The following is a 27,271-nucleotide window of genomic DNA, read 5'->3' as shown; positions in this document are numbered from 1 at the left end:
CCAAGCACAGACAGCGAGAGCCTCCCCTGCCTCACAGCCACAGCCCAGGGAGAGCCACTCAGAAACAGAAAGGAAGGCCACCTTTATTCCACTTCTGGAAGGTGCAGGCCTTTATCTCCTCGGGGCTCTGGACGTCCAGGCCTATGCTAATTGGCACGTTGCTGCTGGCACCAGCTGGCTGCATGTCCAGAACCTGGTGGTGCCTCAGAGGGAGAGGAGGAAAAGGGTCCCGGGACATTGACACCTGGCATCGACCACCCATTCTCTCAACCACAGGCTCAGTCAGACCAAGAGGAGAAGGAGCATCAGGCTCTGCAATGCCTGGGCTGGGCGTGGTGACCCTCAGAGACCACAGAAGAGAGGAAAGGGCTTAGTCCAACGAGAAACACCTTAGGAGGAAGGAAGACTACATTAGGTAGTTTGACCCAGCACCCTGGGGAAACCCCAGGAGCCCTCCCCTTCTGTTCCCTGAGGAGCAGAGCCCCGTAAAGCAGAGGGGATAGGGGAGGTGCCTGTCAGAGCCTCTTCTCCCCACAGCCTGGCCAGGTTCAGCTACAGGCCAGGAGGCGGAGGAGCTGTAGCTGAGCCTGCATCAGATACAAGGTCAGCCCGGCAGTGGGTCCTGACAGCGATGGCCTGGTGCCCCAGGTCCTGCTATGCTGCCTCCGCAGAAAGGCAGTGGAAGGTAATGCTGGTGACATCTCCCAGCTGTCGGCCAGGAGGGAGGTAGGCTGATAAGGTGGGACCAGAAATCTTCCTGTGTTGGGTCCCACAGTGCAGGCAGGAGAGCAGTGTTTGAACGATTCTAATGCTTCAGGATGCCCCATGCACCCCACAGAGCTCAGACGCCAGGAGTCGATGGGACCCTACTTAACCTGTAATGAAAGGCACAAGTTAGCTTCTCCCACTAGGCAGAGAAGCCTGCAAATCCCATGCCAGGCCCGACACAATCAACTTACAGGAGCACCGAGCCTTTCATGTCCTCAGCTCTCCTCTTGTAGTGTCTTTGTCCCCCACCCACAACTCCCCACTTCTCACCCCTGACTGCATGTTAGAATCACCTGGGAAGCTTAAAAACGTCCCCAAACCCAGGCCGCATCTAGAGTCTCTGGGCACAAGACCCAGCCGTCTGCACTTTGAAGAGCTGCCCCCATGAGCCCAGTGCAGCCAGGGGTAGGAGGAGGGGAGAAGGAATTCAGATGGACTCCTTGGGCTCTTTGGCTACAGCTCTGAATAGGGAAGTGAAAATTCGCTGAAAGAAAGTTTTGAGCTATCTGTAAATAGACTGCATATCACAGCAAGAAAAATTTATGTCGGCACTAAAATTAGAACTTCCTGCCCATGAGGGCTGTTTTGGAGAGGCTTTCCAAGAAGCTGTCAAATCGTCTCTTCATGGGTATTTAAGAAGATGGATTCTCTCCTCACTGGAATGGGAGATGGAAGAGATGCCTCCTCAACCCAAGGGCTCTCTGGAACTCGGGACAGCCACCAGCTTTGCTCCTGGCTTCCCTCCCTCCTGGCCCCAATTCTCCGCCCCAGACTGGGTGGCCTCTGGGGAACACCTGCGCCCTCTCCTCCCAGCACACCGCATGGCTCAGCCTGTTTAGCCCCTACGTCACGTCAACACCACGAGGGAGGAATCATTATTCCCATTTCAGGGGAGGGAACTGAAGCTCAGAGCTGAAGACGCTCCCAGGGTCACACCCCTGCTCAGGAGCAGAGTCAGGAGTTCAGTCCCATTGGAAGCTCTGCCAGCTCTTCCCACCAGGACCCCGGCTCCCAAACAGGGACGTGACAGAGGTGAGGGTGCTGGGGGATGCGGGACGTGCGTGCAGGCATGGTAGTGCATATGTCTGTAAGCAGGCCCGCTGACCTTCCTCGCACGGCCATCCTTGATTGTGAGATTGTGTCCTTCCTTCTCTTTGGTGTTAAAATGTGCTTTGTGAAGTGGCACTACTCGATGGCGGGGTGGTTTTCCTTTTCAAATGTGTTTATTTGGTTATATGAGAAGTTGGTCACTCTGTTCTTCTCCAGTTTTCTTCTGTGAATTTTACTGGCGCATAAAATATGTGGCTCTGAGCCCTGCTGCCCTCCCTCGGTGCCCTCTCCAGGGCCCCTCAGCCCCTGAGAAGGGGATCAAATGAGGGGATGTGCAGAGTCTCTCCCACTGGACTTGCAGAGCATCTGCATGAGGGGTTGGAGCTGGCCAGGCCCTGGGGCAGTTAACTGAGCTGTGTGCTGCAGTTTCCTGGTGGGTGACGAGGAGATGGTTGGCAAGATGCAAGGAGTCGGTGGGGCGTCAGGCAGAGTCCACATTCATACAGAGCTGGACAGTCACAAATCCACGTGCCTCTGAGCCTCTGTCTCTGACTGCACTGAGAGTGGTGTGAGCATCAGGGTCAAACAGATTCTCTTTTTGTACACCCAGCAATTGCTAAAAATTAGATGAAATTTTCGTCTCAGACTGCACTCTATCCTCAACACTCCAGTGGAAGCCTGCACCTTGAGAGGATGGAGACTCACCCGTGGACAAGGCTGGAGCTCCGTGACCGGAAAACGACACCCATCCTCAAACGTGCTGGCAGGCACAGGAACCCTGCGCCCCAGGCAAGGGCAGTGTGAGGACCAGCCCTCCCCAGCACGCTGCGGGAGCTCCTTACCCTTCGATGATGCGGTTGTTGTCCTGGAGGTCAAACGCCAGCAGCTTCATCTCCTCGTAGAGCTCCTGCATGCTGTGGGAGGCCGGCAAGAGGGGTGGCTGCGGCTGAGGCTGAAGTTGTTCTCCCCAGACCCTGCCCAGACCCTGCCCGAGGCCCACCCTCCAGCCTCCCGTTACTCCTGCCGCCCAGGCCTGGCAGGAGGCAAAAGCCCTGGGGCTCCAAGTCAGCCCCCAACCGCTTTGCACCACCCCTTCCACATGCGCGCACACACGCCCCTCTCTCTTGGCACTTACCGGAGAACGAGGTCTTTCAGCGCAGGGCTGGGATAAGGAGCTGTGGGGGGTGGGGAGGCCTGAGCCCCCTTTGTTCTGTCCTGGAGGAGCTGCTGAGACAGCCGGTCAAGGAGCTGAAGGGAACCACACTTTAGTCAGAAGGGACGAGCCTGCAGGACTGTGTCTTTGTGTGGGAGATGTGAGGAAGGGTCAGAAAGGGGGACGGCCCCCAGCCCACACCGCAGAGGACCCAGAGCGCTCCAGCCTCTCCCGCGAGCCCCTCCTTCCATCCTGGGGCACAACCGGCACAACCACCTTCACTGCCTGTGCTTGGATCCATTGTCCAGACTGCCATGTCCTCCCCACTGTCTAAACCTCACTCCAGTGACACCCTGTGGGGGTGGCCGGCGCCAGGCTCCGAAGGATTGGAGCTTCTGTGCCCTGCACTGGGCATGGGGAAGGGCCTGGTGGCTGTCTCTGGGAAGCAGCCCTTCTCTGTCCCTGTTCTCAGAGCTGCCTGTGTCTTGGCATCTTCTCAGGGAGCAGATCAGAAGACCAAGGAGAGAACACCTCGCCTCTCTCAGGAGGAGCGTGGAGCCCCCCAGGCTGCGTGGGGCGCGAGGAAGATGTCCCAGCATTGTGGAGGCTCTGCCCTTGCAGTGACCTTTAGCCTGAGATCACCAGGAAGTGCCTTCTCCTCTTTCTCGTCCCCACCTCAGGGCACATTTGCAGGTACAGACCCCCAAACCCACACCAAAGCACTTGGATTTGGACAAGGGTAGCTCTGCCCAGAGGCAGGGGACTGGCCCGAATACCCCCAGGGTGCCTGACTGACCCGGCCCTCAGCTGCCCCAGGCCCCCTGAGGCTTTCGCACCTTGCTGAGGCTCTCCTGGGCTCCCTGGGCTTCGGTGTTACAGGCGGCCACGGAGCAGCCGACCAGGCGCAGGTGGTTCCTGGTCTTGTGCACCACCCTCGAGAGAGCAGATCAAAAATCAGAGCCAGGGGGCCGGCCCCGTGGCCGAGTGGTTAAGTTTGCATGCTCCGCTGCGGCGGCCCAGGGTTTCACTGGTTCGAGTCCTGGGCGCAGACATGGCACCACTCATCAAGCCATGCTGAGGTGGCGTCCCTCATGCCACGGCTGGAAGGACCCGCAACTAAAAATACACAGCTATGTACCAGGGGGGTTTTGGGGAGAAAAAGAAAAAAAATCTTAAAAAAAAAATCAGAGCCGGGCTTCCTCACCCTTACCAGGGCCCCTCCAGCTGTCGCTCAGGTCACCACACAGACACGGAAGAGAGACCTTCTAGACGACAGAGGCTGGAGCTGAAGGGTCACAGGCATTTGCCTTCCTCACTGCCTCCGCCCCTCCAGGCGTGCCCTCGACTCTCACCTGTCCCCCGTAAGAGCTAATGAGCACGTCTGATGGGGCTGGTGAGGGTCCCGTCAGACTACAGTGGGAGCTGCGAGCACGCCTGTGGCTGTGGCCGGGCAGCTGCACTGGTTAGGATGAGCCCGGGGCCAGTCAGGCTCCAGAGAGGCAGGGCAGCCCACTGGGGCACTTACTATGGGAACTGCCCACACTCCTGGTTCCACAGCAAATCAAGGTTAAGACTTTCATGGATTCTCTTCTCTCTCTAAGTGGAGGGAGTGAGCAAGAACATTTTCCCTGTTGCACAAAACCAGTGTCCCAGAAAACAAGACCCAGGGCAGGTGACCCAGCAGTTGACTCTCAACCCTGACTACACACTGGAGTCGCCTGGAGGCACTTTTTAAACCACTGATATCCAAGCCGACTGCAGGCCCACTAAGTCAGAATTGGGGGCGGGTTGGGGGTGGGGGAGCCAGGCATTGGTGTTCTAATGGGTGGGTGGGTGCCTGGGTCTCAGCCCCATAACAAGCCCACAGGTCACACGGGCCTGGGAGCCGGCCCCACCTGGGAAGCTGCCCCCTCTCAGCAGGAGCCAGCACTGTGCAGCTGCAGGAGGGGCTGCCTGCGGGGGTAGGGTCCAAAGCCCCCGCAGGGGCAGTGTGAGGGTTCTGGGGAAGGGCCTCTGCCTGCCCCTGCTTCCCTGACCCCTTGTCATCATCCCAGAGGGACCTCGTGTTCTGCCCGAGAGGCGGCTCCCCAGCGCGACCAGCAGGGATGATGGAAAGGACGCAGGTTTTGGAGGCAGTGTGACCCACACGCTAGCCCTGGGGCTGCTACTTACTAGCTGTGTGACATTGAGGAAGCAACCTGAACCTCAGTTTCCTCATCCTTGAAATGGGGTGATAGTATCTACTGCATAGTGAGAGATTATGGGGTTATAAGCTCACATGTAGAAATCACCAAGCAGACCGCCTGGTCTACCCAGGGCCACAAAACCACCCATTCCTCTGCCTCGGTCCCTTTACTGCCTCTTCCTGTCTGTCAGCACTCTGCATGGCCTGGGCATCCGAGCCTGCAAGGGCCAGACCTGAAGGGGCCCCGGGGTCCCTGAGCTCAGGAGGGAGGGCCAGACTGTTACCTCATGCGCTTGCCGTGCGTGACCAGGGATGTCTGATACTTCTGTACACACTCCTCCTGGAACACCTGCAGGAGCCTTTTGGCTAAATGGCTAAAATTCACCCTGAAAAGAAGGGAAACCGAGGCAGAAAGGTAAGCAGCCAGAGCCCCCTGAGCACAAGGCTCACACCCCTAGGTGTCCATCAGCTAAGTTCCTGGCCCTGTCCACAGCAGGGCCGCCTTGGCAGAGGAGGAGGAGGCGATGCTCGCACATCGGCATCGCAGAGACCAGAGGGCAGCCCATGGAACAGAGAGAGGTGGGGGAAGGACAGGGGACCTCAGAACACAGACTCTCCAGCTCGGTCCCAGAGGGAGGGAGGGAGCGGCGGTTATGGGAAGCATGTGCGCATGTGTGCACAGGCTCAGATGTAGAACTTGGGGAGTGAGGCCCCAGTAAGCGTTGAAATCAAGGAGGGCCTCCTGGAAGATGAGTGTCCAGGAAACAGGAGCAGAGTGACGCCCAAAGGAAAGCTCAGCAGAGGTCCATCGCAAGAAGTGGTAAGTGGTAACTCAGTGAGGACAGTCAGGGAAAGGAATCCTACGACAATCTTGTTCACCCCAGGAGTGAGTCCAGTTACATCAAGACTGCCTCTGAGAAACCTCCCGCCAACTCAGCCAGCTGTCTCCTCCCCAGCACAGACGAGCCGCCCGGCATGGGCTCAGGGCCCTCTCCACTTCTCAGGAGGCACAGAGAACCTCTCTGCCCTGCTGACGCCCACCCTCCTGCCCTCCCACCTGCGAGAGGACAAGCCACTCACTTATCCAGCTTGTGAATCTGCTCCTCATTGTAGCCGAGCCCTGAGGGAAACAGACAGGAACATATCACCTGTTCATCAGTCAACCAAATGGAATGCCACAAGGGTCGGGGGTCACCTACAAAGATGAGGACAACCCCACCAGGGCCCTGCTCCCAGGAGCTCCCAGCCCAGTGGAGGGAGCAGGGACAGGAGTGGAACAAGCACCCAGGACACTGCATCAGGATGAGGCAACGCCTACAGAAGCAGCAGAGTTCCCACAGGGTCCTGGGGCAGGCGAACCCATAGTGTTAGCGTGGAGGGAAGGGTTCCTGGGGAATGCTTCTGGTGGGAAGGGTAGATGAGATGGGTCTTGAAGGGTGCTTGGTCAGCCCCAGCCCCTTGTCCACACCCCTCCCAGAGTGACTGATGCCTACGGCCTGCGGCCCCACCCGTGAACATTCAACCTGCAGTCAGAGCTGGTTCTGCAGCAAGTGGCTGGAGAAGCCAGGCCAGCGCCTTCTGCCACCTTTTCCAGGAGGGCTGAAAGGGCTGAAGTCTTCTGGGCCTTGGCCGCCTCCTGAGGCTCACTGCCCTGGAGATGCTGCCCCTCCTGGGCTCTGAGGGAAAGGGCGTGTTGCCTTGCTGCCCTGCCCCACTGCCCTCAGAGCAGGACCCCTTCCCAGGCCCTCTCCTGGGCTGTGCTCTCGGCCAGCTGAGCACTTGTGCAGTCCGAGCTCCAAGTCCCAGCCCTGGTTCCTCATGGGGGTGCTGTAGGCCAGGATCCCCCTCATGAGTCGGTTTCCTCGCTGGCATATGTGACATACAGGATGGGGTGAGGGTAGAGATGGCCTGAAAATTCCTGAGCATTCTGAGAACAGCACCTTTCCGCACCCAGGTGTTAGCAGGCAGGGGCTATTCCTCCTGGTTCATTTCTAGTTTCAATAAAGGACTCTTGAAGACCGATAGAAACGAAACTCTTTGAGGCTATAATATGGGGTGGTTAAAGCAGCCAGCCCCAGATTGCTCGGGCTGCTTCACCTTCGCGGTCTCTGCTTCCTCAGCTCTCAGATGGGGAGGGTACCGGTGCCTCGAGTTTTTGTGAGCACTAAATAAATGAAGACCGTGCACGGCCCCAGGACAGCACCGGCACAGCTGTGGGAGGTGCTCAGAAGGTACTGGCAACAGGATTGCGGAATTCCAGCGAGGGGCAGAAAGCTGCTCCAAGGCTCCGCTGAAACCACAGCCAAGGTGGCCAGGCTCGGTTTCCCCGCCTCGGTGCTGCCCTCCACCTTCCCAGGCCAGACCCTGAGGCAGGACTGAAGCTCCCAAGGAGAGAAGACTATCTTCCAGATCCGTGTGTCCAATGTGGTGGCGCCCAGACACAGGTGGCTGCTGAGCACCTGCAATGTGGCCAGTGCGACCAAGGAACTGAATTTTTATTTAATTTAATTATCTTAAAACTGAAGCAGTGTAAAAAAATATTTTCCCATTAAACACAGCTTTATTGTTTTGGTAAAACTACATACTTTGTTAAAAAATCAGCTTCTGGATAGAGTTGTACCATATGTGTAAAATATACACAGGGTTGTGAAGGCTTAGCACAAAAAGAGAATCTAAAATATCTCTTCAATAATTGTGTTTATGTTGATTACCTGCTGAAATGACAATTTGGATATATTGGGTTGAATAAAATTTATTATTATAATTAATTTTACCTGTTTCTTTCTACTTTTTGAATTTTGGCTACTAGAGAACTTAAAATTACCTGTGCTGGCATTGTATTTCTACGGGACAGTGCTTCACAGATAATCTAAGGATAGAGGAGAACTTGGCAATCAAGCTCAAGACCCTCGGTCTACACACTAGAAACTGCCTCGGGGGGCCGGCCCGGTGGCGCAGGGTTAAGTGCGCACATTCCGCTTCACTGGCCCAGGGTTTGCCGGTTCAGATCCCAGGTACGGACATGGCAGTGCTTGGCAAGCCGTGCTGTGATAGGTGTCCCACATACAAACTAGAGGAAGATGGGCATGGATGTTAGCTCAGGGCTAATCTTCCTCAAAAAAAAAAAAAAAGAAAAAGAAAAAAAGAAAGAAAAAAAAGGAAGAAAAAAAAGAAAGAAATAAAAAAAAAGAAACTGCTTGGGGCATGGGTGAGATAGACGATTCTTGACCGTTTGGGCCCAGACCCCAAGAGTCACCTGGGGCCTCCCTGGGCTCCCCCAAGCCCTGGCCCACTCCCGCCCCACGATGGCAGTCACCTGGGGCAAGCAGCACCCTGTCTCTGAGCCTGTAAATGAGCTGCCCCTGCCCACGGGGTCTTCGTGAGGATTACGATAAGGCAGCAAAGTGCCTGGCAGTGACGCTAACTAGTATTTCCCCAGATCCTCCTTTCTGGAAAACCTGACTATTTCAGTGAGACAAAGACAAAATGGACGGGGAAACACTCATTAAACTGTAAAGTGCCCTGCAAAGGTGAAGGGTCTCTTTCAAGGGCCACCTCTTCCATAGCACCCATGCTCCAGCCAGCTGCGCCCCCACCCATGTCATGTAAGCCCCCCACGTGGCAACAGGCACAGGTGTCAAGGCTTCACGTCCCTCACGGGTCCCTGCTGCACCCTGGCGCCACATGGCACCGTCCACATAGTGGGAATACTGACAAATAACTGGATAACTAGAGAAAAGGAAGGGAGAAGGGAGGGAGGGGAGAGCACCAGGAGTATTTCGCTCTCCCCACGGCTCACCTGGCCTCACCCGGGATTTCTTGAACTGTTTGTAGATAAGGTACATCTTGTCCAGACAGCACTGAATCTTCTGGGTGCTGTGGGCAGGAGACAGAGAGCAGGTGATGGGAGCATCAGACAGCACGGAGCCGAGGGTGAGGGAGGGGATAGGATGGCAGTGGGAGGAGGGGAGGAGCTGTCTCCCTGAAGAAGGAGCCTCAGTGCCAGTTTGGGGGGCTAGTCTGGGAGTGGGGGTGACTCTCCTGTCTCTAAGCTTGTTTGAGGCAACTTGGGGGCCAGCCAGCCCTCCCTCATTCTCATGTTTATTCTCTCTCTCTCAGCCAGGAAGGACAGGTGACAGGAGAGTGACCTGTGCTGCACAAGAAGGCTTGAGGACAGACTCCGGGAAGAAGTCTTGGGCCCTGAAACATAAGAGACCAGTGGTGACAGCTGGGGATGGGAGTGGAGCAGAAATTTCTCTTCTGGTCGCCTGGAAAAGGTGAAAGTAGTGACTTCTTAGTACATCCAATGCCTGGCGCATAGAAGGAACTCAAGCCATGAATCAAAAACCTGTGTTTAAAACAAGAACAAATCAAAGGTCCTTGGAGGCAGGGGAGTTGGGGTGATGACCTCTCAAGGACCCCCTGCCTGGGGTTCAAGGTTGTTATTGTTTCTTGCTTCCCCTTTCCAGGCTGGATACAAACACTTTGTTTGAGGGTTGGGGGTGTGGGGGGTTCTTCCTCGCCCTCAGGCTCCTTCAGCTCCACTTCCTCCCTGCAGCTCCTCCCAGTGACCCCGTCTCAGCCCTTTCTGGAGCTGGACTCTGGGCAGAGTCCAGGCTTGCTGCCAGGCTCTGCCCTCCTAAGAACACGGGGTGGACTGGACCTCAGATCCAGCCTTTACCCAAAGGCTCCGGCCAGATGTTCTGAATTCAGAATTCTCTTCTGATTTTGGAAAGGTCATTCAGAATGCATACACTGTATTGTGGCACATGCCGGCAGGGTCTGGGCAGTGCCCACGTCAGATACACTCAATCTTCAGAGAACGGCAAGAATATTCACCTAAATGGGATCCGTGAGGACTAGAGAGAGCCTCATGTCAGTTTAGGTCAGGTTTTGCAACCAAAACAATTAAGAAAAAACCCTGCAGTTTTCAGAGCTTTTTGAATTTGGAAACAAGGACCTGGGGTTATGGATGCGTATGGGCACTGAGGGCAGCAGGTCCCGAGCTGCGCATGCGGCAGGCTGTGGGGTGGGTGGGCCTTTTCTGTTTGTTAGAAGAGAGAACAGGGGTTGACGGCTGTAAATCCCTGGGGTCGGCGAGGACAGAGGCTCTGGACACATGACAGCCATCATCTGTCATTTACTGACTGACTCAGGGCAAGTGGACCTCCCTGAAGGAGCTCTCTCACCTACAGAGGGGGCATGAGAGCAGCACTGTTACTGTTTCGAGGACCAGGTGAGATGACAGAAGTAGGAGGACCTATCCGAGGGTCTGACGCAGAGCGGGCGTTCAGAAGAGAAAGGGAACTAAATTATTCTTTTATTTAGAACTACTGCACCTGCTAAGGTGTGTAATTCACTCTCTAAACCCCTAGATGGGGGCAGGACCCCAGATCTTCTTCTCCCTCTGGCCAGTATCAGGGGAGGTCTTGCGCATTCCCAGATCCCCCACCTCTACCTCCATACCCCAGCATTCTTGCTGGGAGAAAGCAGGCTGATTCCTAAAAAGGCTGCTGGGCCTTTTGAGCTGTATGTCCCCGCCCCCACCTCTACCCCACCAAGAAGGAAAATCCCACAGACCTTCTGTCTTCATGTACCTGATCCCGATTCTTCGCCAGCTCAGAGCTCAGGCTGCTCAGGCTCATCTGGGTCTCTGTGATATTGTGGGAACACCTGGAGAGGACCCCAGCCAGCTGGAGGACAAAAAGGACCACATGGGGTCCTCAGCTCGAGGCTCTGATAGGCACCCTGGCTGGACCCTGACCCCCAGCTCTGCTCCTGACAGCGCCCCCACCCCATCCCCTAGTCGCACTCACAGTCCGCAGCTGGGACCTCAGCTCTGTGGCCCTCTTCAGTTCCTGGATTTCAGGCATCCCAGCCCCATTGCTGAACCTCAAGGGAAGGACAGAAAGAGGACCGTTTGGGCATTCAGGAGGCAGAGAGTTCTGTGACCGCACGTTGGACACAGCACCTTTGGGACAGCCTTGCTGGCTGCGGGGCGCCTGGGGAGTTTTGTGGTTGGGAGAGAAGGACCAACTTGAAGAGGCCCCTTACACCAAAGTTGTGACATTGCAGAGCATTCAAAGAAGAGAGATTGAAGTAGACTGAGCCAACTCGAATCTTTGAAAACTCATGAACCCACGATGCAAGGCAGCTGTTTATTTTCCTTACTAGGAGAATTTGTAACTAAAGGAAAAGAGTAAAGTTCCTTTCCAGTAGAAACTCTATTTCATGATACCAAGAGCTTATCGATGAGGGAAAAGCTGTATTTTCTAGAATACTAGCCAATCATGTGCTAGGACTGAGAATATTCGCATCCTGCTGCCCCCAGTAAAACTGTTCCCTCGGGCACGGTGTTCAAATCAACGATGACTGCTTAAGGCGTGGACACTTGTGTGGTGCCAAAGTAACACCACGCTGATTCTTTCACGAGGAGAACGTAAGTGGACAACAGAGCAGTCAGGCTGTCCGCACCCGATGGCGGGTGGATATGAAGCGTTCCCACGTCACCTAGGATGGATCTGGCCAAAAATGTTGACCTTGAATCCACCCAGCCTTTAGAACTCTCAGTTTATAGGAAATCCAGCAAAGAAGAACAAGGCAAATGACATCCAGAGGAAGCACAGATGAGTCCATAAGGTGGGACCATGGGTGTTTTCCCTCGAAGAAGCTAATGTCATTATGAATGGGCGGGGTGGGGTCTGTCTAATTAAAATAGATTTAAGGGACATAAGAACAAGATGCAAAGTGTGGTCTTGGATTGGATCCTGGTTCGGATGAAAGCAGCTAGACAAGAAAATTTGGAGGATAACTAGGGAAATTTGAATATGGATAGGTACCAGATGAGATGAAGTGTATTGACACAAGCGGGGAGAGCTCCTAGGTTACCGTAGGAGTGACAACCTATATCTCTGCATGGTAGGACATGGTATTTTTATTTCATTTTTGCTCATCTGTATTTTCCAACTTACTACAATTAGCATATACTGTTTTTATAACAATAACAATTAGGCAAAAAGAATCCTGTGTGTTTTGGCTTGGGAATGGAGGGGAGGGGAAGAAAGAGGAGCGGAGAGAATTAGGAATAAAGAGGAAGCCCTGTAAAGGCCAGGACGCTGCCTGCCTTGCTCACCATTGTCTCCGTATATAGCAAAGTGCTTAGAACACACGATTGTCAAATGAATTATTGAATGCAGGAATGGATTTTAGGGCTTGGACTACTTGGTGGCAGAAGAGGATGAGGCTGGACCGGGAGTCAGGAGGGGTGGTTTGAGGGCTAGTCCTAGCTGCCACACTTGCTCTCTGCATGATCTTGGGTTAGCTGCTTCGCCCTCCAAGCCTCAGGTTCTTCATCTATATAATGGGGAGATCAGCCTCCTTCGTGCTACCTAATAAGGTGTTGGTGGGGATCAAATGGGACCTCAGAAAGGAAGGGCTTGATTAGAGAACACATTTGTAGAAAAACAGTTTTTGGTGGTGGGGTGGGGGAAGCACCAGTATTTCCTGAGCCAGTCCTGGCTGCCTGGACAGTGCCTCCGGATGGCAGCAGCTGCCAAGGAGTACCAGGGAGCTTCGGGACAAAGGCAAGGACACTCTGCCAAGGGAGCCCGTCTTGAGAAGCCTGAGGCAGGAGGGCACTGTGGGAGAGGCAAGTAACAATGGTGGCCACATGGTACCAGGTGCTTGGGCTCCTCCAAACGTGAAATCCAGCTCATCAAAATACCTCAGATTCTACTGGGCGAGGAGCTAGTGGCTTCAGACCTTAGAAGAATGGTCTGAGGATGTTCAGAAAAGAAGGGGATTGCAAACGTTGGAGCTGGGAGGCCTCAGAAGTCATCTAATCCTCTCATTTTGCAAATGAGGAAATCGAGGCCCAGGTAGGGAAAGGTGACAGCGGCCTGAGGTCAGCAATGAGTCAGTGACAAGCTTGGACCCGGCCCGCTGCCTGTTTGCTCAGTACTCTTTCTCTTCTCCATTCTCCTCCCTGGTTGGAGGCTGGAGCATGCTTCAAAGCCAGCGTTTGCCTGGCCCGGTGCTCTCCCGACATGCCATATCTCAGCGGAGGTCTTAGAGCCAGAATGGGGAAGACAGTGGTCAGCAGGGGCCAGGACTCCAGAGCTGGGCCTAGCCTGTCACTCCTGCACACTCGTCAGTCCAGGGCCAGTGGGCAAACGCCCAAATGCTTCCTCTGCACATTTCTTTCCTGCTCGAGGACCCACAATAGATCTCCACTGCTCATTTTACTGGCGTCTACCCTCCCTGCTGCACCCTCCAAGACCTCCAGGTATTCTCCCCTCCCTTTTCCTCCATCCCTCTCCAACTTCACTCCAGCAGCATGGCTTCAGCACAGCTCACCAGCCCCTCCCCATCCCCCCGACCACGGCCCCTTTCTGTCTCTGTGAAGACCTTCAAACGGAGGCATTCTCTCAGTCTGCCCTTAAAAGCTGCATGTCTCTCAGGAAGATCTCTGTGGCTGCCTCCACCCATCTCTAGGCTCCCTCTACCCAGCGGTCCTGGTGCCTGCACATGCCTGGGAAGGGGCATCTCCTCCAGGGGAGCGTGGGCCCTCTGCATGCCTGGGGCCGCATCCATTACTGGAAGCCCCTTCTGTGCCCTGGATGGAGCTCTGCTCGGAGGACCAGCGCTGCCCACTCTGCTGCCCCTCACCTCTTCCCCTCTCATCTCTGCCCCTGCCCCTCATCTCTGCACCACCCCTCATCTCTGTCACTGCTCATCTCTGTCACCGTTTGAACTCCATCCCTGTCATCCAGAGACACTCCTGTCCCTCCTCCCTGCACTGTCACCACCCCATCCGCCCCATCGTCAGCACTGCTGCACCAAGCCCCAGGAGGAAAGCAAGACCGCAGTGAGCCAGCTGCTGCTCAGAAACTCCCAGCACCTGCCTGAGGACAAGGGCCGGGGGATGTGAGGGATGGGGACCTCAGGCATGTTTGTCACAATCTTCGCTCTTCTGTCACCACCTGTCTCCTCACACTGGGAAAGGCTCCGGCCACCATCAGCTTCCCTGGGCCGCAGAGCCCCCATCGCCACCTGGACCATGGCGCCCACCTTCCAAGATTCAGGGGCCTGTGCCCTCTTCTCGGTAGTGCTCTGGCCAAAGTAGTCTACCCTGCATCTCATCTCCAGACCTTCCAGCTGGGTTTCCTCCTCCCAGTCTCTCCCTTTTTCCAACCCATCACCCCTAATTAGCCCAAGTCACAGGAGGGAGGGCACGGAGTTCCAAGGGTTGGGACAGGGAATCCTAAGAAGCGAGGACAGTTTAAGACCCAGAGGAAGCAAGAGAAGGGGCATGGAGGGTGAGACCCCTGGACCCCCAACCTGTGAGGTCCAGGGGACCGGGCGTGGGTGTGAGTGCTTCTCTAGAGTCCCGCGCCAGGGCCTGGTGCAGGATGAGCAGTCTGACTCTTCAGAGAAGGGGTCTGGTGGGACAGAGCCCCTTCCCGGGGCAGGAAGGCTGCCTTGGTCCCTGGAAAGGCAGTGCCCCTACGGGCCACTTCCCCTGAGGAGAGGCTAGGAGAGGGAGGTAGGTCATGCAGCATCCGGCGGGGTGGGGGATGAGGGCCAGGGTGGGAGTGCCCTCCCTATTCTAGCATGGCGGGAAGTCAGGACATTGCTGGAAATACTGGGGTGAGGAAGAGACAGAGAGAGATGGGCTGAGGGGTCTGGCAGCCTCATGCCAGTTGCAGCACCCGCCCCCCGCCCCGCCCCCAGGCAGGACACCCACCTCTCGGTGCCCAGGCTGCTGCTGAGGAAGAGGAGGGCCATCCTTGTGACCTCCAGTGTCCGCCTGCACGTGGCCTGGAGGATCTCCCTGCCGAGGGGAGGCCAAGTCAGAGTCGCCTGCTTCCAGGGGGCCAAGGGCACTGTGCCCACGGCAGGGCCCCACAGCAGTGTGGAAGGAGTCTGGGCTGCCTGTCCTGTCTGCCCACCCGGCCCTCGGGGTACTCACACAAACCAGTGCAGCCCCCGAAGCATGAGCTCCTGCCCAGCCAGCAGGGCCTGCGCCAGCCGCAGGGCCTGGTAGCCTGCGCCCAACACGCCCTGAAACACACAGGTTGGCGGGGTCAGGTCCTGCACCCCTACTCCTGCACCATCAGCCCCCCCGCCCCCCCAGCCCCTGGCGGTCCCTCTCACCTTGGCCGTGTTGTAATCTGCCTGCAGGTCCACTTTGGGAACAAACTTGGGGACGTCCAGAGCCGCTGCAGATAAAGGCCCTGTCTGAGGGGGCTGCCTAGATGACCCTGGACGAGCTCTGAGCTCATCTTTCCTATTCCCAGCTCACACTCCCGGCTCACCACCTATCTTCCGCCTCAAGCTTCCCAACTAGCCTAGAGCCCCACCCTCCTCGCCTTAGACCGCGTGCTGTGCTTCTGAACCTCTGCAGGCCCTCACCGCCCCCTTGTGTCCGCTTTGGAGAAAGACAGCCTCATTTAGAACAGACCGTCCCATCTCAACAGCCAGAAGATGAGCTAAAACCACCCTCGCCCCAGGGTTTCAGTGTGAATACCCCCGCCCAGCCTTGGAGACCCTGAGAAGGAAGATGGAATGGCATCATCAAATGAGAAAGAATGATATTTTTGCTAGAATGTGGAGGACAAAGCCTTGGACCCCTGACTACCGTCCCTTCTCACTAACAGCCTGGGCCCCTGCTTCTTCCAGCTCAGCCTCTCTGACGCTTCCCCACCAATTGCAGAGACTGTGGGGAGCATAAATCCAGATCTCCCTGCTTCCATGGGAGTTTCTTCCACAGCTCTGTGGACGCTGTGAAGCCCAGGGAGGTCAAGCCATCAGCCCGAGTCACATGGCATATCAGAGGCATACGCAGAATTAGAGACCAGATCTGCCTTCTGCACGCTGTGGGCCCAAAAGACACCCACAAAGAAAATTACCCAATCTCTGCACGGTACACCCCGCCTCTTAGAGGAGAATACGAGGAGGAGAGACGATCCAGCCTGTGTGGCCCTACTTACGGTCCCTGAAGGCCAGTCCCTTGGGGGTCTCGCTGGCCATGCTGAACAGGGTCAGGGGGCTGCTTGCCGTCGTGTGGGCAATGTGCTGTGCTGACAGGTTGGGCTCGAGGACACAGAGGTGACCCTCAAAGAGGTACTCCTGGTGCTGGGGGGCCACATTGGTCTGCTCATACACAGCCTCCAGAAAGATGGCTATCCTAGACACCAGGGGCAGCGAGAGGAAGGGGGAGGACAGGAAGTGTCACCAGCAGGATACGGGGTCGGGGACCCAAACCCCTGCTAAGACTTCATCCATGGAGAGGGCTCAGCTTTTCAGAGGGAGAGACTGGGTGATTTTCTCTCTAATCAAGAGTGGAGAGACACAGGGGAGAGCTCACGTATTGTAGTGGATGGGAACAGAACCCAGGAGTCCCCATATCCAGCCTCTGCCTTGCACCTCTGCCTGCCCCATTCCTGTTAAAATACACCTAGTCCCATAAATGGCTCCAGGAATAAAGGGTTCTATGAGCAATAAAGTTGAGAGATGCACTGCCAACCGTCCCCCCACCTTCCGGAGATTCAAGGTGCACGCTAGCATTGTAAAGTTTGCTGAATCTCTGAAGTCCAGCCGCGAGGAAGCCCCTTTAACTTCGTGGAACTAGGAGTTTTCCAAGCTAAGATTGGACCCAGAAGCTCCCATATCTAAACAGCCCACAGAAGGCCGTCTAGGAGACGCCCTTCTGCTTGGGCGGAGAAGGCTCCGCGCCTCTATCGCTCGTGCCCACTCACGTGTTGTGGCCATGGATGTAGACGTGGTGCAGGACCGCCTCGGACAGGGAGAAGACGTGCACAACGACTCGCTGCAGGATGTCGCTGGTCTCCGCAAAGAACTGGTCGAAGCCCCAGCACTTGGCCTGCTCCACCTCCAGGATGTTGGCCAGGATGGGCACCAGCTGGCTCTGCAGCCCCCTAGCCCCCGGACATGGAGACGGTCAGGGGCCGGGGCCCAGACTTGTCCTCCTTGAGTGGGGAATGGGGGCATTCCCTGAGAACGTCCTGAAGAGCTAGGACTAAAGTGGTAGGGCGGGGTGGGATGAGGAGAAGGGCTGGAAGGGTCTTCCAGCATCTGGACAGAAAACCTGAGGCCAGAAAGGGAAAGTGGCAGACCCAAGCCAACTACATGTTGGAGGCCCCGCTGGACCAGGCCTCAGAGGTGGGTCTTGACTCTCAGCAGAGAGGATGCCAGCCCAGACTCAGGCCTGTGTTTGCCCTACTCAAGGGTCCACTCACGACGACAGCCGGCAGGTGACGGGGAGGCTGTAGCTCCACTCCAAAGGCCCGTTTTCCCGCCTCTGGGTGCCTGCAATGGCCCCGGCTGGCTTCTCCGTGGTTATCCGGTACCTGGGGTGAGGCAGGAGCAGGTCAGCAGGACCCCCAGCCCGTCACACTTCAAGGGACGACAAACTCAGCATGGAGGGTTCAGAGTACTGCTTTAAGTCCCCCAGCCACTCTGAGGGAGCCTGAAAAACGGAATCTGAGAGTGCTGGCTCTCAGCCAACAAGACCAGCTTGCCTTGGTGCTCCCCAGTGAGGCTCTCTGCTCCTTCCTCTACCTGCTCACCACACATCCACAGCCGGCTGCCTCCACATAGCCTCCCGTCCCCTTCGCTATTCAAACCGTCCTCTCCCTTGAAAGCCCAGCCTGCCCTGACGGCCCCAGCCATGTCTGTTGCATGCCCTTTCCCTGATGTCATATAGGTTCCACAGGGCTTGGCCCCTGAGCTGATGGTGGGGCTTTGACCCTCTTGTGAATTCACCTTAAATCTCTTGCTCTGAGCGGTACACTCAGGGGGGCAGCCACCATCTCCAGCTACTTCTGTGTCAGACAGCAGGAAACTGGAAGGACTTTGGACCTGGGACCTGGAGGCTGGGTTCCTGCCCCACCTTTGCCCCTGGCTGGCTCTGCAACCTTGGGTAAGTCTCTTTTGGAGTCTCAGTTGAGATGTGGTGAGCACCAATGGACGGAGGGCTAACGTGAAGCAGTGAACTAAGATAAGGGATCATGATCAGTTTCCCATCAGCCGGGGGCAGGGCTCAGCTTGTTTGGTTGACTGAAACCAAGGATCTAACAGGAGCCTGTGTTGGGGGTGGACCAAGGAGGACCACAGAGCTCGAGGAGGAAGAGGAGACACAGCAGGGGCCAGCAAGGGAAGGCCCAGGGCCCGTCCACCCTCATACCCTGCTCCGTGGCCCACCGTACATGATCTCTTTGTTTCGCCGTGGCCCACCGAAGGGGACAAAGGGCAGGCTGCCGGTGGCTGCGTGGTACAGGGTCACCCCAATGCTCCAGAGATCCACAGTCACCCCGAATGCCTTCTGCTGGGGCTTGCGAAGCACCGCCCGCTCATACATGTCAGGGTGCTGCGGTGAGAGAATCAGAGAGCAGCCATGAGGGGCGGGGGAGTGGGGGTGGGGCGAGGGCCTGAGTCCTCACCCAACAGACCCCCTTCCACTGCCTTCCGGTGAAAACAGAACCAGCAGAACACATCTCCTTTGTCATCTCAAAAGTGAGTGTGGCATTTACTTATTCAGAGCATTTCTATCTGCCCAGCCTCTGCCCTGGGGAAGGTGGTAACCGGTGGTGTTCCAGCCTCCACGAGGGTCAGATCCAGGAGTTAGTGCACAGGGAGGCCTGGGCAGGGGCCTGGGCAGGGTGGCCCGGCAGGCTGCAGCATGGCCTTTTCCATCTTAGAGGACAGAATGCGCTCTCCTGGTTGGGATGTGAGGGGTGAGATATAACCAAGCTGGATGCAGGGGGATTGGACAGAGCCCCTCTGAGAAGCACCGGGAAAGTCACAGGTGAGGGGACCAGCTGCAGGGGAGGCCCTCAGCTTGAGCAGCAGGTCCCCAACACCCCACTCACCAGGTACTCCTCAGTCCCATAGACCGAGATGAACTTCTCATCGTCGTCCAGCTCGCGGGCGGCCCCAAAGTCCGTCAGCTTGTAGATGCTCTGCCCCTCCTCCCCCAGGAGGCGCATGATGTTCCCGGGCTTGATGTCACGGTGGACGATGCCGTTCTCCCGCAGGTGGTTCATGCCAGCCACTGGGGAGAGGAGGGCAGCTCGAGGCCTGGCCAGGGACAGCCTGGGGGGTGGGGCTCATCTTGGGGGAAGGCCGTCCCTGGGTCCACATAGACAGAGTCCCCATGGGCTGACAGGGCCACAAGGAAAGCAGAAGAGAGATGGGCACAGGGCCAAGGAGGGGCCAGGACAGTGGGTATCGGGGTTCCATCAGGGTTCTCTAGAAACCGAGAGGCGTGGTGGCCCTACCTCCTGAGGATGGCACTCTCCTCTCCCCCATCTTCTTCTTATTACTATTATTTTAAAGATTGGCACCTGAGCTAACATCTGTTGCCAATCTTCTTTTTTTTTCTTCTTCTCCCCACAGCCCCCCAGCACATGGTTGTATATTCTAGTTATGAGGGCCTCTGGTTGTGGCATGTGGGATGCCGCCTCAGCATGGCCTGATGAGTGGTGCCATGTCCGTGCCCAGGATCCGAACCAGTGAAACCCTGGGCCCCCGAAGCGGAGTGCATGAACCCAACCACTTGGCCACGGGGCCAGCCCCTCCCCATCTTATTACTTTTTATGATTTAAAATTGTGGTAAAGCATACATAAAATTTACCATTTTAACCTTTTTTAAGTGTATGTTAAATACATTAACATTGCTGTGCAACCATCATTACCGTCCATCTCCAGAACTTTGTCAACTTCCCTAACAGAAACTCTGTACCTAATAAACAATCACTGCCCAGCCCCCTCCCCCAGCCCCTGGTGCCTGCCCTTCTAGGGTCTGTCTCTGTGGATTTGCCTCTCTAGGTCCCTCATCTCAGCGGAATCAGACAGCATTGGTCCTGGGGTGCCTGGCTTATTTCACTCAGCATAATGTCTTCCATCCACGTTCATCCATATTGTCGCGTGTGTCAGAATTGCCTTCTTTTTTTAAGGCTGAGTACTACTCCACTATGCGTATACACCACGTTTTGTGTATCCACTCATCTGTCCGTGACACTTCGGTTGTTTTCACCTTATATAAGGCTATTTGAATAATGCTGCAATGAACACGGGTGTGCAACCTATTTAAAGTTTTAAATTGGGGTTTTAAACTGCCACTAGCAGGATTAGCAGGAACCAGACACTGCCCCAGGTCTGTGACTGGACAGCCTCTTAGGGTCTGAAAGCTCTTCTGTGTTTGGATACTTGTTTCATAAATACCACGCCCCTCTGGGACTTTGCCTTCTGCTGCCGACCACTGAAGGCCAGGCCGGGTCTGGTCTGAGGTGGGGAGGGGGCGCCCGGGGGGGTTGGGGAGGGGCTCACCCACACAGCGCAGCACCACCAGGAACTCGTCCTCCGGCAGCCCGAAGGCGTTCTCGGGGCTCTCAAGCACGCTCAGCAGGCTCCCACTGGAGCAGTACTCCATCACCAGCACCTTCTGCCGGCTGCCCCCCTGTGCGTGGGACAGAGAGGCTTGAGGAGGAGGGTACTTCCCCTCCTCTTCCTCAGGAGGGAGTGGCTCAGCCAAGAGCCAAAAAGCCCCTATTCTCTTAAGTCCCAGCTTCCATCCTGGCCTTCCCTCCTTGGCCTCACACTGATCCCACACACCTGTGAGCCCAAGGTCACCTCTTCCATGAAGCCCCCTTGGATTGGGCCCTACTTCCTGTCCTGACTGTCCCAGGCCCTGCCCCCACCCCCTGGCATTCTTTACTCCACTCTGTAGGTGGCTGTTCTGGCTGACCTGCTGATGAGCATGTGACCAAGTCTCTATTATTCTGTGACCTGATTCTTCCCAGCCCGTGGGGGTCAAGGACAAGACCTTTCTCCTCTGGCCCAGCCCTGGACCCACCGTCTCCTCCACCGCGAAGAGCTTGACGATGTTCTGGTGGTTCAGCTTCCGCAGGACCTCAAACTCCCTCACCTGCACCTCGCGGGGTCGCATGTAGCTGGCGGTGTTGAAGACCTTCACAGCGACCAGCTCCCCGGATTTCTGCCACAGGGGACAACACAAGTCCCGCCCTTGCCCTGGGAGCACACCCTCTCCCAGGCCTCTGTTCAACCTCTCCCCTGAGCCTAGCAGAGCAGAGACGGCCTGAGTGGGGATGGGGGCTCCCACCCTCATCTCCTGCCCCTCCTCAGAGGGTACGCAACCGGTCCAGCACGGCTTGGTGACAAGGGCTTGGCACACGTGATACCCTGTAGGGGATGGTTTGTCGTTACTATTACTATGGTTATTGACAATGACAACAACAGCAGCTAACGCTCCCTGGTGTTAGGAGCAGAGCTGGGATGGGAACTGTCCGGCTTCAGCTCTTAAGTACAAGATAGCGCAGGATGTCTCATATTCCATACGGCTCTGCAGTAAGAGCAAAGGCAGGACAAAGCCAATCAACCCCCTTCCCGCCTCCGCTCCTCCTAGATGTGCTGCCTCCGCCCCTGGGGCCAGCTTTGGGCCTCATCTCTTTCTCTCTAGTCCCAAACGTGCCTGACCGAAGCATCATCCCAAGCAGCCCTTCTCAGCTCCCACACCTCTGCTCAAACCCACAGTGTCCTGCTGCCCAGACTGTGCAGGACAAAGCCCAGAGGCCTCTGCCCAGCCACACACCACCCTCAAGGCCCCCTGGGGGCTGAGTGGACCAAGAATTTCTAGGCGTGAGGGGGCCAGGGGTGGGCTGGGTGGCTTGGCCAGGGCTGTGCCCCACCTTGTTTCGGGCCTTGTACACACTGGCGGTGGCCCCCTGCCCCAGCAGGTCGTCGGTGTGCCACAGGTAATTGACGGTGCTCTGCATCTCCTGCCCCTGGCTGGCTGGCCACCTTGTGCCTAGAAAAAGAACATACTGGGGTCCAGGATTCCATCCCTGAGCATGGTGGCCTGATCGGTAGCTGTGCCCAAGACCATCCCATGAAGGGCCCCATGTGGCCATTCCAGAGGCAAGGGGGCAGAGGAAATGTGAAGTACAGAAAGGTTAATTAACTTCCCCCAAAAGAAGCCCAGCCATCGAGCCCTCAGCCCCCAGCCTGCGCCTGTCCCACCACAGGACATTCTACCTGTCCTCACTCCCCAGGTCCCCACCTCCCCCTCCCCAGACAGGCCATTCTGCAGAGACAAACCCTTTTCTCTGTCACCTCTCGCAGGCACTGAGAATTCTGAGTTTTTGGCATCCAAGCCTGGGATTGTCCCAGGAAGCAGAAACAGTGTTTGGAGGAAGGGCCCCAGGTCAGGCAGTGTCAACCACACCACCACAAATCTCCAGGATTGCAACATGAGCCTGGAACCCCTCCCTACCCTCTTGCCTGGCCCACCACTTCCTGCTGCTGTGAGCTGACATGGCCAGCGTGGCCTGGTCAGTGAGGGGAACAGGGCTGCTGCAGAGTGCGCGTGCGTGTGCATGAGAGTGTGCGTGGGGGGGTGGGCAGGAGACCATCAAATTCAAGGGCTCAGGAGCTGTGGGGAGGATGGGAAACCCCTCTACAACTCTGTTCCCATCTTGGCATCCGTCCTCTTCAAAGGCCAGTTCCTCTAAAGCAACTGGTCCAGAGAGCATAGCTGCAGAAGTTAAACTCAATGCTTCTCTGAAAAGCAGCGCCAGGACAGGTCTTTATGGGATGACTGCGAGGAGCATGAGAGGGCCCCCCCTAAATACTCTCAGGTAAGGCTGGACTCGACAGGGCTTCTTTCCCTTCTAACATCTCCTGGGTTCTCAACCCTGTGGTCACCAGGCCTAGAATCCTCCAGTTCCTTAGCTTTGAGCCTTAAAAGTGCAAATCTTGAGAATATCAATTCCCTGAGTCAGGGACACTTTAAGAGATCAGTGGTCAATTCCTAGTTTCAGAAAGTATATTGGTGTTTGCATTTTACAGAAGCAACTGAGGCTCTGAGAGACTCTGAAGACAGTGGAACAGCTCAGCGTCAATGAGCTGGTCAGGTTTCCCTCCTGAGGCTGAGGAGGGATCTGCCTGCAGGCCTGGGCTGTGAGGCTGGGCAGAGCACACTGAAATGAAGGCCAAGGGCCCAGCCCGGGCAGCAGATATCACTACCTTCAAAATCCCCCCGCCCCGCGGCTGGTGCTCAGCATGGGCCCTGGTACTGGAGCAGAGCACGGGGAAGACACCGGGGAACGGGCCGTGTAGCGCAAAGGGCAGAGCCCTGGCCGGTGGCCTGCCCTGGGTTCTGCTCCTGGCCCTGCCAGGGATCTGCCTGGATCCAACTGGTGGCACATCTGGTCAGCTCTGTGGCCCCCAGCACAGTGCCTGGTGCACCTGATGCCATCCCTCAGTGGCAGTTGGATGAATGAGGGTTGGTGGTGCAGCCTGTGAGCCAGCTGCTCCACCCACCACCTCCTCTCCCTCTCCATCCTCCTCCTCTTCCTTCTCCTCCTCCTCCGAGCTCTACTGTGACCAAAAGCACTTACCTCACGCTCTGAGCAGCCCAGGATCAGGCAAAGACTCTCCCTGACGAGTATGTGTTATGCTTTCTGTCTGCGGCAAGTCCAGGAGCTGAGCTACACCGGAAAGAGGAGGGCGGATGAGAGGCCCCCCTCGGTGCTCTGCCTCCATCAAAGGCCACCGGCCCCAGCCCTTTAACCCTTTCCTGTTTGTCACCCTCCCCCACAGGACTGGGGGTTTCCAGCCCTATTCCCCAGCTGCTCCAGGAGATTTTCCTCATCACTCCCACTCCCAGGACTTGGGCCCAGGAGAAGGACCCAGGAGAGGGGAGGACAGGCACCAGAAGCCAGGCAGAAGGAAAGTATGGAGGCGGACGCTGGACGCTGGCTGCGGGCGTTGGGAAGCAGAGCTGGGAGGCGAGCGTGGTAGGTGGGTGCAGCTCTCCTCTATTTGCGGCCCTCCCTGCCTCTCATTGGCCTCCAGGCAGTGCTCTGCAAGGGTGCCCACTGGAGATGGGACACAGAGTCCCCGGCGGGGCGACCAGCAGCCAGAGAGAGACACAAGGAGGGGACATGGGGCCGGGAGAGCCACTGCCCACACGCCTGCACCCCAGCACTCGGCTGCCCTACTTCAGGCTCCCCCATTCCCCCTCCCCCACGACTCTGCACACTCACCCCATCTCGGCTGTGGGGCATGCAGGCTTGTAGGACTGGGTGGCACCCCCAGAGCTTTCAAGACTCGCTGTCATTCATGGGCAGTGCTCATAGCATCCTGGTGGCCACAGGCCCTGGGAACCCGAAGAATGGGCAAGTTGAAGTGGCTGTGTGCCACCCCAGGAGCTGGGAAGAGCCAGCCGAGGGTTTCCTCTCTGCCTCTCGGCGGCGGACACTCTGCGGCTCAGCAGCGCTCAGCTCTCTCACACTTCCTGATTTCGTTCTTTCGCTCTCTCTCCCTTAAAGAGACAGAGGCGGCTGGGTGGCCACCACCACCCCAGCAGGAAGGAGAAAGAGGATGCTCTGAGTTCCCAAGTGGAGGTGATGGGACCAGAGTCTGAGCCACAAAGAGGCCAGGAACTGAGGCTGGATGGCTGTGATGGGCCACTCACTGGGTGCTCTTTCAGCATCTGGAGCAGGGAAGTTCAGGGCTTGGCCTAGAGTCAACAGAGCAGGTTGGGCAAGTTAACCAAGCGGGAGCTGCCTGGGAAGACGGAGTTCCCACACCCAGTAGCCCCAGGGAGGTCCAGGACCTACGCCTAGCCACTCCTAGGAGAAATTGGGTCTGACACATCTTCCTAGGGAGCCCACAGACACCCAAGAGCAAGCACTGGAACCCAGGTTATGCCCTCCAGTGCGACCTTGAGCACAGCACACAACCCCTCCTGGGCAGTTTTCCATCCAAGGCACGAGGATAGTAACATTTGCTCCATTGGTTGTGTGCATGACGTGGAACAATGTATTTGGAAATGCTTGAGAAACTGGAAAGCTCTCTACAGACAGGCGTTGGAAGCATTGAGGCCCACACACCTTCAGTAATTTGCCTGTGATCTTCAGAGACTGCTGGGGCTGGAACCCAGGTGTACCAGCCTCCCAGTCAGGACTCAGTACCCCAGATCAAATTTCCTCGGAGGCTGGAGAGGTCTGTCCTGCTCTGGTCAGCTCCGAGATGGCAGTTGGATAAGAAATGGTTAAAACCAGGAAATTCCATGTTTCTGTAGAATGTTGGAGGGACTTTCCCATGGCCACACCTGGTGGTTTCCTCTGCCAGCCCCACCCCTAGCACAGGGCCCCAGAACAGGAGCCCAGCTGAGAGCTGCCTGGAGCTCAGACAGGTAGACCTGCTGATAAGTCCACGGCCCGGAGGCCCTGCCCGGAGGTGCTGCCCTGCCCATTCTCACGGCTGACCTGACCGGAGAGCCGGCCCTGAGCCCCTCCTGCTCTCCGGGGTTCCCAGCTCTCCACCTGTCTGGCATAGGGTAGAATTGCACTTCCTTGACTTGTGGGACTGGGTGGCGCCCCCTGATTGGACGGAGCCATGTGATTTCCCAACCAAAGCATTTAATTGTTAATGCAAGACCCCAGATCTCCTGCCCCCTGACAGTGTGATTCTGTTAGACACGGTGACTGCTCTCCGTCCGTCTGGGTCCCTGAGTGACTGTCGTGAGCAGAGCCCCCTGCTGGCCTGCACGGGATATGTAGCTTGGATGAGAAATCAACCTTTGTTGTTTTAAGCAGCCGGGGTTTGCAACATAGTCTCGCCTATCCCTAATAGTCTACCTATTCTTCCCTGATCAACCTGCTCAGTCCGCACAGCCACCGACTTTGCTCTCTCTGGCAAGCCGTCTCCCTTTCCTGGTGTCTTAAGCAGCCTCGAATGCAATGAATGTGTGTTTCTAGTACCTACCAGGAAGCAGGCACTGTGTGCTGAGCCCAGGCATCCCGCAGGGTCGGGCTCAGGGCAGCATGGTGACCGCTGAGAGATAATGCTTCAGCGGCCAGGTGGTGAGGCTGTGAACCTGGCAGCGGGGGCAGCAGAGGGAGGTGGACAAGAAGGGCTTGCCAGAAGGAAGCGTGCTCAACCAGGCTTTGGAGGGAAGGGAGTTAGCAGAGACTTGAGGGTCGAAGTAAGGAATTCCAGGCAGAGGGAAGACGTGCAGAGGCACAGAAGCATGAGAAGAGGGTGCCTTGTTCAAGGCACCACACGTGGTGAGGCCAGAGAAAGGGGTTGGGGCAAGGAGTGGGCTACAGCCCTGTGTGGTAACAGATCAAGTTTCACCAAGTGTTGCTGGGCATCTTCTATGAGGTTACATCTGCGTGTGGACAAAATGCAACCATATCTTGCCTGTGGTCTGGAGCTGCTGGCTGCATGGACATTGTTTCCTCTGGGGAGGCATGGAGGCTGCAAGGTCCTGAAGGGAAGAGGGCATCTCAGAGGCCTCCCCACGTCTTCCTGAGTGGCTCTGGGGAGTTTTAGAAATAGAGGCGCAATCCAGAGGTAGGACAAGGACAACAGGTAGGAAGAGGAGGGTCTTTGATGGCGGCTCTCAGGGTAAAGCTCCCGTCCACCTTCTACAAAGGGAGCTGTGCGCACAGTGGAAAGGGCAGGAGCTTTCCCGTCAGGGAGCTTTGAGGCCTGACTCGACCACTTGCTCTGCGTGACCTTGAGCAAGTTGCTCCACCTTTCTCATAGGGTTGGTGTGAAAAGAGAATGAGACAGAGTGCCTGCTCCTGGTAGGCCCTGAATAGATACCAGTTGCCTTTTCTGCCCCTTCGTGGCTTGAGCCTGTGTCATAGCTGCCTTGCCTGTCCAGTGTGTTAAAGGGCGGCGGGGGCGGGGGGGGGGCAGGCCTGGGGCAGGGGTTATGTAGAGGAGGTGGGCAGTGTGTACTGGCCGTGCTTAGTCATTTGTGAAGGGGCAAGTGACAAAGTCTCAGAGCCCTGCTCCTTGCCACCTTCACTGGTCAGCTCTGGCCAGGAGCTTGGGATGGGCAGGAGGCATAGACCCTGCAGCCAGACCAGCCCTACTCCCCCAAGCAGTGCGGGGAGATGCTGTGGGAGCAGCACCCGGCCACTGAAGGAAATCGGCCCCTGTGCTGCCACCATGCAGTCTTTCTCGGTATGGAAAAGCAAGAATTTCACTCATTTTCTTACCTCTCCAAACCTCCTACTCACCGTTGCTTTCCATGCTCTCAGCTAAAGCCTTTG

General features: G+C 56.6%; 1 protein-coding gene across 7 annotated transcripts; it reads right to left on the bottom strand.

The window, feature by feature from the left end:
* Positions 1-61: 61 nt before the first annotated feature.
* On the bottom strand, positions 62-26,867 carry IKBKE (inhibitor of nuclear factor kappa B kinase subunit epsilon). Of its 7 annotated transcripts, none has more exons than XM_046680844.1 (22): positions 24,245-26,862; positions 23,597-23,686; positions 21,887-22,005; positions 21,034-21,174; positions 20,508-20,637; positions 19,049-19,230; positions 18,386-18,546; positions 17,417-17,527; positions 16,916-17,095; positions 16,148-16,344; positions 15,312-15,376; positions 15,127-15,218; positions 14,902-14,988; positions 10,973-11,042; positions 10,737-10,849; positions 8,956-9,032; positions 6,237-6,276; positions 5,441-5,542; positions 3,808-3,904; positions 2,954-3,066; positions 2,661-2,732; positions 62-875 (listed from the first exon to the last, which is right to left on the bottom strand). In XM_046680844.1, the coding sequence occupies exons 3-22, from the start codon at positions 21,971-21,973 to the stop codon at positions 842-844; spliced, it is 2,151 nt and encodes a 716-aa protein (XP_046536800.1). In that variant the 5' UTR covers positions 21,974-22,005; positions 23,597-23,686; positions 24,245-26,862; the 3' UTR covers positions 62-841. The 7 variants fall into 7 exon arrangements, 6 of the variants coding, with proteins under 6 accessions (XP_046536800.1, XP_046536799.1, XP_046536802.1 ...); XM_046680843.1 differs by having other exon boundaries at positions 10,973-11,048; positions 24,245-26,861; XM_046680846.1 differs by lacking the exon at positions 24,245-26,862 and adding an exon at positions 21,301-21,380 and having other exon boundaries at positions 10,973-11,048; positions 23,597-23,610.
* Positions 26,868-27,271: the final 404 nt, after the last annotated feature.

Source organism: Equus quagga, chromosome 13, assembly GCF_021613505.1.
Source record: "Equus quagga isolate Etosha38 chromosome 13, UCLA_HA_Equagga_1.0, whole genome shotgun sequence".
Classification (NCBI taxonomy): domain Eukaryota; kingdom Metazoa; phylum Chordata; class Mammalia; order Perissodactyla; family Equidae; genus Equus; species Equus quagga.
This window is presented reverse-complemented; position numbering and strand designations above follow the sequence as displayed.

Bases quoted from the DNA above. Each gene is read 5' to 3' on its own strand.
- IKBKE (XM_046680843.1), bottom strand. From the start codon at position 21,973: ATGCAGAGCACCGTCAATTACCTGTGGCACACCGACGACCTGCTGGGG. The intron at 15,219-15,311 runs GTGAGAGGGACC...TGTGTGTTTCAG, and splicing joins CAGATTACAACACGGCCAAG to GGCGTGTTGGGCGCAGGCTA. The intron at 876-2,660 runs GTAAGGAGCTCC...CTTTCATTACAG, and splicing joins AACAACCGCATCATCGAAGG to GTTAAGTAGGGTCCCATCGA.